Consider the following 10,173-nt stretch of genomic DNA (forward strand, 5'->3'; position numbering starts at 1 on the left):
TCAAAAGCAACACAATAAAGCAAACCCACAGTACAGAGATGATCATAGAGTAAACAAAAGGAAAAATACAAAACTAGCATAATAAGTAACTAACAGAATTGCAACGGTTTAGATTAAAGAAAACCATGCAGTTACTAAGTGATGAAGAATATCAACCAGCAAAATGTTTCTTACAGATTTTTTTTAGCACAATCACTCAAAATTAGCTAACACCTTAATATGCCATGCTGCCATTACCTCACTATCAAGAGGACTTTGCTTCTGAGGGCTCAGGGATGCCTTTTGCTGTGGGGAGAAACACTGGAGTTAATAGGATGTGACAGACAAGCATAAACATGGAACAACACAGTGGTATTTGGAAACATTCTAAATCCCTGGAAGCCTTAATTTTAAATAAAACAGACAGTGGGGAAATTTCAAGTTTCCATTACATTAAAATTTAGCAAATACTGTCAGTCTTGGGTAAACTTTTATACCATTAAAAAAAAATGGATGTCTAGATTAAAGCAACATAGTAACCCTAAAACCCATTACAGAAAAAAGTTGTGGCTGAAAATAACTATCTGCTCACAAATACTGGGCAACTAAATGAAAACTTTTTTGACAATGAACAATTGGTACACAGAATGCAAAGAAGCCTTCAGCTGAAAGGATGATTTGAATCTTCAACAAAGGCAGCTTTTCTCCAACAAGTTGCCAGGAATTTGAACTGAAGAGGTGTTAATGGAAAGCAGTGTTTTAAAACAGTCAGCTAAAATCCATTCCTTAAAACAACTGCACAGATCACAGAAAAGCAAAACAGCACAACTGCCTTTCCACTGCAGGCCACCCTTAAATCACAACGTGTAACTGCATCATCTCTCACTCCCTGTTCCAGGCAGAGCTGGTGTGGATCCTAACAGCAGCTGGATGCAAACACTAAGATAAATCTAAGGTGTGGAAATTGGTCAGACTACATTTGCCTCATCGGGAAAGCCACTTCCTCATCTGCCAAAACCTTCCTCAAAATCCCCTTTGTTCCGTAATCTAACAAGGAGCCATTCTTTCTTATGCCAACCTCATCTACAGGAGGAACAGAACGAACACAACTGCCCATCCTGCAAAAAAGACACCTTAGACCTGTGCCTTGTGCAAACTTTTTCCCTACTTGTTCAATTTTATTTTATTTTTCCCTGCATCGCACTGTAGGTCCTACAGACTGCATCTTGTGAAAACAGATGAGACATTTTTGTATAAAGTGTAGGTCACCCTATAGCTGTGTGAGAGATGTTGGACAACAATGCCCACACTTCACTGTTACTGAAGGCCTTGGAGAGATACGTGTTAGACTTCATGAAAGCTATGTACTTTGACAAAGTCAAGGACAGCCTCCCTCTGGATCTGCTTTGTTCTTATCCTCTCCTCCTCATACTGAAGTGCTGCAAGCTGGGCCTCTCGCCGAGTGCGCTCCACTAAGTGCTCTCGCCTTCGGTGAATGTCTGCATCTGTATTAGACATCTGGAACAAAACCACTGTGTATTAAAGGGAATGCATTAGGCTGAAAGACTGCAGATAGCTAGTGAAGGAGAAGCAGGCAGATCACAGAGATGCAGCACATGCCGATGTGAATCAACTGGCTAAGAGAAAGTTTGACCAAGTTTGTCACAAAAAAAGAAAGGCAAAAAATTAAGGAATACAGGGTATTACCTGATTGTGGGTGTTTGACAGACAGAGATGGTAAGATGAATCAGCTGGGGCTCTGACAAATAAAAAGACAGCCATATAACATAGAATAAGTACATCTTTCTTGAACTAGATTATTCTTCAAACATCAACTGCCAACAATACTAAGATACCCTTGTCAATAGTACAACCATTCTGTGAACTAACCCACAAGCGGTTAAGTTCTAGTGCCAAATAATGATCTAATAATTGCCAATCGTATTACAGATGCTTGATGATGGGTCTATGTTGTGGTTCAAGTGTAAAGGCTATGCTCTTATCCAGCTGGAGATGTATGGATGGGAGCATGAAATCTGGCTTAATAGTCAGCCATAGTCAGAAATGCGTGAACACTGAGTGTCTTACCAAAGGGAGTCGAAGAACTTTTTAGTTCTTTCACACGTAGAAAACCAATTGATCATCACACCTATTAGCAAAGAGATGCAGTAGTTACATGCTTCTCTTCCCTACCTCTCTGCTCTGTCCACGTAACTCCTTAGTCCTTGGTGTCGCTCTCTGTCCTGCAACAAACTTAGTGTTTCTGGTCTTCGTAATTCATCAGTGTCCCTGCAAGTAAACCCAGGGCAGACTGATTAATGATGCTCAGCAGTTGTCACGTAAAGTCATTTTTGTCTAGATTACAGCTGCTTGTCAAGACAGTGATTAAACTGTAAACTGCAGGTTATTAAAATGCCCAAAGCAAGCACATTTAAACATAAGGCTCAATGACACCTGTTGTGTTATAACTACTGAAGTGTGTCCAGTAATATCACTTGCTGTTGAAAACAATTTTTAGAAGTAAACAAAAATGGCACTTCTTCTTAAACACTGGACAACCCAGCTTTCAAGTGCAATTACACTATAGAAAGATTACCTTTGTTTAAAAAAAGTGTCACTGAGAAACTTCATTATTCTCTCTCAGATATGTTCACAACTAATGCTCAGTTCACTGACAAAAAAAAAGATCTTTTAACTACCAGTGCTACCAACTCCACCTAGGTTCTTAAAAAAATCAAGTTGTGCTGTCACTTACATCAGCACCAGAGACAGAAATACTGGAATCAGATCTTAGCTAATAAGTTTTGTTTAGGAGTGAGGGGGAACTTAGTGGAATCATTAAACTAAGTATTCAGGGTTGATAACAAGAGAAGGCAAGTGCAAAAGACATCGTGGTTTCACTATGGTCTGTTCTCTTTAAAAGAAACACTCTTAAGTGTCAGCTAAATGCTTAAGTTGTATATGAAGGGATGTGCCTTGACAGGTGCAAACAAAACCGTGCACCTAGAAATACCCCAGTTACTGATTTTGCCCATGCAACTGTGTACAAGTTGGGTTCTCCTTTCACATAAAATACACTCACGTAGGACACAACTGAAGATGCTTCCTTTTGAATTACCTTACAGCTCTCAGGTGATGCACACAATGCCCAATGCTGTTTGGATTTAACAACACTGGGTCAAAAACACACCAAAATCAAACTTCACATCCAGATCTGAAATGGCACGTAGCACTGCTGAGTCAGGAAGTTGCTGCAGGCTGCCCACATGTGCAAGCTGTATTTACTGCCTTTAGCTAGCTAATGTCGCTACTATTAAGAGAAAGCCTGAATTACGTCTAGCCTTTCAAAAGCTTTGATGGCTCCAGTGTGCTGTGGAAAAAAATTAAGGCTGTCTGCCAAGGTATTGCAAAAAATTGTTGCGGGAATAATTTACAGCTTATGTGGCTGGCTGGCATAAGTAAAATATTCCACTACTATAAACTTCAAATACTCCAAAATACTAATTAATTTTTACACAGCTATTTTTCTTTAGTTTTGGAAGGAACGACTTTTTTTTTTTTGGTAACTCATTAAAAATTTAATTCCACTGCAAGGAGAGATGAATGGGATGAGACGCTGGATTAAATCTGTCTACTTAAAGATCTCGTGCCATCTCTGTGTTAAAGCTGACAAACATCAGAACCCCATGGAACTATAATTTACTTTATCATTAGTGTGGATTGCCAAAATCAGCATATGTACATAAAAACCCTCTTGTCTAATTAATTAGAGTTGTTTTATTGCTTTCATGTGCGTGAGGGAGCCTAGCTTTTATAAAGACTAGTTATTCCCAACTTCAGTTATAGCTCCCAACTATTCTTTCAGACCAAGAATACACACTTCATTTGAGGAGGACATGGCAGGTTGCTCTGTTATTTCAAGGTTTGCCTGCAGACACTACAGGGCAAGGAATTCTGGCACACGCTGAAGCATCTGCCATCTGCAACTGAACGTGCACACTAACCACACTGGTCAAATCCCAGGAAATCCATGGAGGTTACACCGCTGTCCATATGCAAAAAGAGTTTTCAGAAAATAAACCCACTACTGCTCTTAAATTCAGATTCTGTAAGACGACCGAGAGAGAGAGAGAGAGAGAGAGCGAGAGAGTTCCAATGTACAGAATTTCCAAAATCTATTTAAAAAAAATGTATTTAGGACATAGACAGCAAAGCGTCCAAAACCAGATTGCGTCTCATGCTAACATTCCTACAACAATCCAAGACTATTTTTTTACAAGGAAAAAAGTTTCTGCTCAGGCCCCACACAGAAAATTTTAACCTCAAGAGAAATGAAACAGCTCAATGACAAATCAAAACATGGCCTTAACTGCAGCTGCATGAGGAACTATATATAAATGTATCTCCCCTTCTCCTGCTCTTGAGCTCTTTCTGTGCGATTCCTTATGCTCTTCTTGACTCTATTCCTTGTGTTTGCAACCTCTCAAATCATCAGTTTATTACACACTTCTTCCAGGAGGGAAATATTAACCCTATTATCACTACAGTAGCTACCAAAGAAAAAAATGCATAATTCTCAAGAAGGCTGTGTTATTAACCTAAATGACCACCTGGGCTTTTGGAGGCAGTTCTTGCTCCTCTCCCCTTTCCCTCTACAAAATGTGAAGCCTATTTAGTTAAATCTGTCTAAAATATTGGCATAACTATGCCAGTTCAAATCCCTAAAACAGATTAATTTAAAACTTTTAAAATTTGTGTCTGTGGATGTAAGTTAATTTGACAATTTAGGAACACAAGCCTGAAGAATATAAACATGGGTTAGGGAAACTTAAAATTGCACAACCGGTTTAAATCTATGCACTTCACAAATATAGGCAAGCCCTATGTCACCTTCCATCATTATATTTCATTTTAATGGGGCCTGTAAATTCCTGACTACGAACAATGACTTATCTGTAGTTCCATGCATATTTCAGGCTAAGTAGAAAATGTTCAGAAAGATATACCACATCCACTCAACAAACAAGCATTGTGCAAAGATGTGCAATTTATTTCCAATGGCTTTTTAGGATCATATTGCATGCAGCTTTCATCTATATTTTCCCCCAATGCACTGCATTTTAGCAAAGCATTTTTAAGACTCTCTGCCAATTTGATCTACTTTGAAAAGAACATAATTGTTTATGTGGGCATATTCATTAATAATATTACAGTGAGGGTTTAAGTTGCCAAGTTTTGGCTACAAATTATCATGTCAATTTTACATTCTAAACAGTAGGGCACTTATCTTACATGTTTATAAAGCACCCTGCAACCCAAAAGGCTCTACTATAAACAGAGCTCACTGTAAAAGCCAGATTTTTGGTTCAGGGGAAATTTGGACTTTTTAAAAATTAGTTTTGGCCTAAATCACAAAACTATTCTGCTTTGGAGACACTAGATTTCATAGACATTCGGGCTGGAAGGGACACTGAAGGATCATCGAGTACAGCCCCCTGCCCTAGGGGCCGGACATCAGCAGGGATCATAGCAGGGATCATAGGATCCCAGCAAGATAAACATCCAAATGTGTCTTGAAGGTGTTCAATGTAGGTGCTCGAACCACCTCCGGTGGCAGTCTATTCCAAACCTTAGGGGCTTGGACAGTAAAGAAATTCTTCCTTATGTCTAGCCTGAAACGGTCGTGGCAGAGTTTGTGACCGTTCGAACTTGTCATTCTTTGGAGCGTTCTGGTGAACAGACGTTCCCCCAGATACTGGTGAGCACCCCTGATAAACTTATAGGTGGCCACCAGATCACCCCTGAGCCTATGCTTTTCCAGGCTGAAAAGTCCCATGGCTCTCAGCCTCTCATCATAAGGTCTGTTTTCCTGACCTCTGATCATGTGCGTGGCTCTCCTCTGCACCCTCTCAAGCTGCACTCTTAACTAAAAGAAGGTACTTGCAAAACCATATGCTGCACCCAAGGGTTTCACCATTTTACCCTATAGTTGGGGGCTGTCAGGTCCCAGTAGGCTAGGGAGACTGGAAGCCTGGAGTTCCTGGAGCCAGTGCAGTTAGCCTAACATGGCTTCTCTGGAGCTACATCCTAGGAAGCATCAGTATCCCCACCAGCCTGCCATGAATCCAGACAGGGTTCTGTGAGAAGCCTGCTTTTGATTTGCTTTAACTGCTTTTGATTTGATTTTGCTAAACTTGAGATGTTTGGGGCCATATATTTGGGGATCTAGGATTTGACATGTTTCAATGAACCTCTGTTTTGCTCAAAATCTTCCAACCAGTTATAATAAGAAATAAAAAACACTTCTCAGGTTCTCTTACCTATTTTGATGCAAGTATCGCCTTGTGTCCTCTGCTCTCTGAAATTCTCTGATGGGCACTGGCTTTACTGGTGAGCCCTAAGCAAAATGAAAACACAAGACAACAAAGTAAGCAACATGGTCAATGATTCAAGAATCTCTTTTGTCACACCAAACTAACCATAGGTATAGTATCAGTTGGCCTAGATGCAAACATATGATAGCTGGTTTTAAAAATCCCTGGCAAAGAAATGAAACAAATCAAGAAGAACGCTGGCTGTTATGTAGGCTCACTTGTTTTAGGCTGCATGTAATTAATGGAATCTTGAATTTAAAGTCTGAACATATCCGTCAAAGAACTGCAGTTTAAAAAACAAAACTGCTAGAGGTATGGGGAAACATAAGTACCCCTTCAAAGCATTATAAAGGTAAATGGAAGGATTTATTGTAGTCTGAGCATACTGTTTTGCTTTAGTGCCTCAAACCCAAGGATATTCTCACACAAGGTGGTTGTGAAGTATGCAACATCATCCACTAAGCCGAGTCTCTTGTTACACTTTGATACAGGGGCATGAATTCAGATTAGCATGGCATACAGACAAAAGGGTCATATTGCTTGATGCTTCCTGCATTTAATTTTAGTTTTATGAAGAGACTTTTCCATTTCCTAGTGTGCAGACTCTCACAGCAGGGATCAATTTCTGATGATGCGCATATAGCAGTGGCTGCTGTAAGCAAAGCAAAGAAGTTTGGCAGTTGCCAAGATTCAAACAATGTTACAGAAACTGTTGGGGAATTCTGGTCAAGCATATTTTAATTGGTGTGTTACCATAAAGCACTGAAATGAAACAAGACAGTCATATTATCGCTTTCTAGAAGTGATCACCTCTACTTCTTTAGAGATAGGCATTTGGAACTAGAGTGGGATCAACGGAAGGAGCACTTAGTAACAACTTCTATTATAAGCAATGCATATAAAAGTTACGCAAAAGCAAGTGAGATCCCATTTAATGCATTCTGGGGAAATGTGGAGGAGACCACAGGCACCCAAAGTAATTTGAACTGTTACTGAGCTAGTTATATTTCTTGGATTTCTAAATGCACCGGCGCAGTTCAAATATCAGAAACCAGCTTTCAAACAGTGGGATACTCAAGTACAGAAAACAAAAAGGACATTGTTCAGGTTCATCTGAAAGGATAACCACTGAGACCAAGTTCTTTTTTTTGTTTTAATGGAAAAAATCCACATCTCAAGGACACTTATACTTGTTTCTAGTCACTTGTAAACAATTCTCTAACAAGATTTTTAACATGCACTAGTAACCCACCTTTACTGGCCAATTGCTGGATCCCAGGATTGACTCAGAATGATATCATGTCACACACACATCTCAAAACACAGAATTTTTGTTCAGAACCACTGTGCAAATTCACTCCCAGTTTGAAGTCCTGGTAATTTTACATAGTGTTAGAGGATACCAACACAGAGCAACCAATTGTTGTGGACAAGTATGATCTCCTAGCTCATTTAAAATCCATAGTTTAAAGTGAGATTGCTACATTTCAGGGGTGTCGGTTGTAGCCATGTTGGTCTAAGGACACAGGCAGACAAGGTTCTTTGGGTCACTCCGATATCTTTTATTAGACAAACTCAAATAGTTGGAAAAATCCTTCTTTGCAAGCTTTTGGGTACAAACACCCTTCTTCAGGCTGAGGAAGTCTGCAGTTGTTCTGCGCTCTTCCTGGATGGAATGGAATAGAAGCCAGATGCCAATATGCAAGAATACCAATCAGTGAAAATGCAAATTGAGACACTCAGTTGGTGAGAAACAGGTGTGGGGTAGAATGGGCATGTAGACCTGGGGATAAGATATAGCTGGTCAATAGTAGAGATTACCTGGTGTATCAGAAGTTAGGCAGGTTATAATGTGCCATAAATACAATGTCTATATTTAGTCCATGATTGATTTCCATCAGAAATTCAGTAATCATCACCCCTCCATCAGACTATCTCTTGAATACTCCAGAACCAACATTTCCTTTTTAGACACTATGATCAGAATCCAGAATGGTAAAATATAGACCACCATATAATACATGACATTCACAGACCAACGTACATATCTGAACAAAACCAGCAATCACCTTGAACACACCAAGAAAGCTGTAATATACAGCCATGCCCTCCAATACCACCGAATTTGCACTGAGGAGAACACCAGTGATCATCACCTCGTAAATCTCAAAAGGGATTTCACTCAACAAGGACACTCCTCTAGACAGAGATCACACTTTTGAAAGAGCCACTGGGATACCATGTGAAGAACTGCTGAAGCAAACTTCCTATGCCCCAGAACACACTGAATGGATCCAGACCGTGCCATGACAAGAAATGCAAAACCTGCCAACACATCTCCACCACCCCCACTATAACTACACCCCACAACAGAACCATCACCATTCCTGGATCTTACACCTGCATCTCCAGAAACGTTACATATGTCATCCAGTGTGCCAAATGCCCCGAGGGAAAATATGTAGGAGAAAGCAAACAACCACACAGTACCAGAATGAAGACACACTGAAAACCTATCAAAGACAAGAATACCCAGTTACTTGTGGGGACACATTTGAAAAAATTATTAAGGATCACACTTGCGGGAGTCCAGCAGGAAAAACAATGCTGAAGGGCAACCATCCCGGATTCATAGCAGGTAAAACCTGCCTGACTAACCTTGTTTTTTTTTACGACCAGGTCACAAAATGCTTGGACGCAGGAGTCAAGGTAGATGTCATTTACTTGAATTTCAAGAAGGCCTTCGATATGGTATCTCATCACATTCCCATAGATAAACTGAGTGACTCTGACATAGATGATTACATGGTCAGGTGAGTTGCAAATTGGTTTATGGGGTCGCACCTAGAGACTGATGGTGGAAAGGTTGGTATCGACCTGGAAAGAAGTGGACAGCAGAGTCCCGCAAGGCGGTGCTGTTCAATGTCTTCATCAGTGACCTGGACGAGGGTGTGGAAAGCAAGCACTCTGTCCAAATTCACAGATGATACCAAATTATGGGGTAAAGTAAACACACTAGTGGGCAGGGAATGAATCCAGGCAGATCTGGACAGGTTGGAAAAGTGAGCAGAACAGAACAGGATGCAGCCTTACATTTCAGGAGGGCAGACTTCAACGAACTAAGAAGAGTAGTCGGGGAAGCACTAAGGTCCCGGAGGGGAGGGGAGCCATGTGTCCAAGAAGAGCAGTCACTCCTAAAGGAGACAATCCTCCAAGCCCAAAGGGAGGTGATCCCAACACGGATCAAAGGGAGCAAGACGGCGCAAAAGCCCCCGAAGCTCACCAAAAGCACCCGGGAATGTCTCTTAGCTAAAAGGGAGGTGCACACCCGATGGCAGGGAGGGGCCATCCCCAGGGAGGACTGCACTGCGGTTGCTCGGGGATGCAGGGGGGGGGTCAGGAAGGCCAAGGCGGAGATGGGACTGGGACTAGCGACCCAGATCAAGGACAACAAGAAGTCCTTTTTTAAATACAGAGGGGGCAAAAAGAAGGTACCAGGTAATGTGGGGCCCCTGCAAGACACACTAGGAAACCTGGTCGTCACACCAGATGACAAAGCTTAACCTATTTAATGACTTCTTTGCCTCCATTTTCCTGAGCAGGGACCAGATCAGCCCCCCGACCGGGCCCACCTCAGGCCCTAGGGGAGGCGCACCCAGGCCAAGGGTCAGTGAGGATCTAGTCAGGGAACGTCTGGAGGGACTGGATGTATTTAAATCAGCTGGTCCAGACGATCTCCACCCCCGAGTACTGAGGGAATTGGCTGAGGTTATTGCGGGATCCCTGGCACGGCTGTACGAGCACTCGTGGTGCTCTGGTG

General features: G+C 41.4%; 1 protein-coding gene across 1 annotated transcript in view; it reads right to left on the minus strand.

Moving 5' to 3' along the window:
* LRCH3 (leucine rich repeats and calponin homology domain containing 3) overlaps positions 1-10,173 on the minus strand; it is a 69,971-nt gene that overhangs the window by 19,019 nt on the left and 40,779 nt on the right. Inside the window, exons 10-14 of the mRNA XM_019503055.1 lie at positions 6,300-6,376; positions 2,173-2,268; positions 1,687-1,738; positions 1,348-1,497; positions 238-285 (exon numbers count right to left, since the gene is read on the minus strand). Of these exons, the coding sequence (XP_019358600.1) occupies positions 238-285; positions 1,348-1,497; positions 1,687-1,738; positions 2,173-2,268; positions 6,300-6,376 (423 nt within the window). The remainder of the gene's footprint in view (positions 1-237; positions 286-1,347; positions 1,498-1,686; positions 1,739-2,172; positions 2,269-6,299; positions 6,377-10,173) is intronic.

Source organism: Gavialis gangeticus, unplaced genomic scaffold, assembly GCF_001723915.1.
Source record: "Gavialis gangeticus isolate Ggan-Ray unplaced genomic scaffold, GavGan_comp1, whole genome shotgun sequence".
Lineage (NCBI taxonomy): Eukaryota > Metazoa > Chordata > Crocodylia > Gavialidae > Gavialis > Gavialis gangeticus.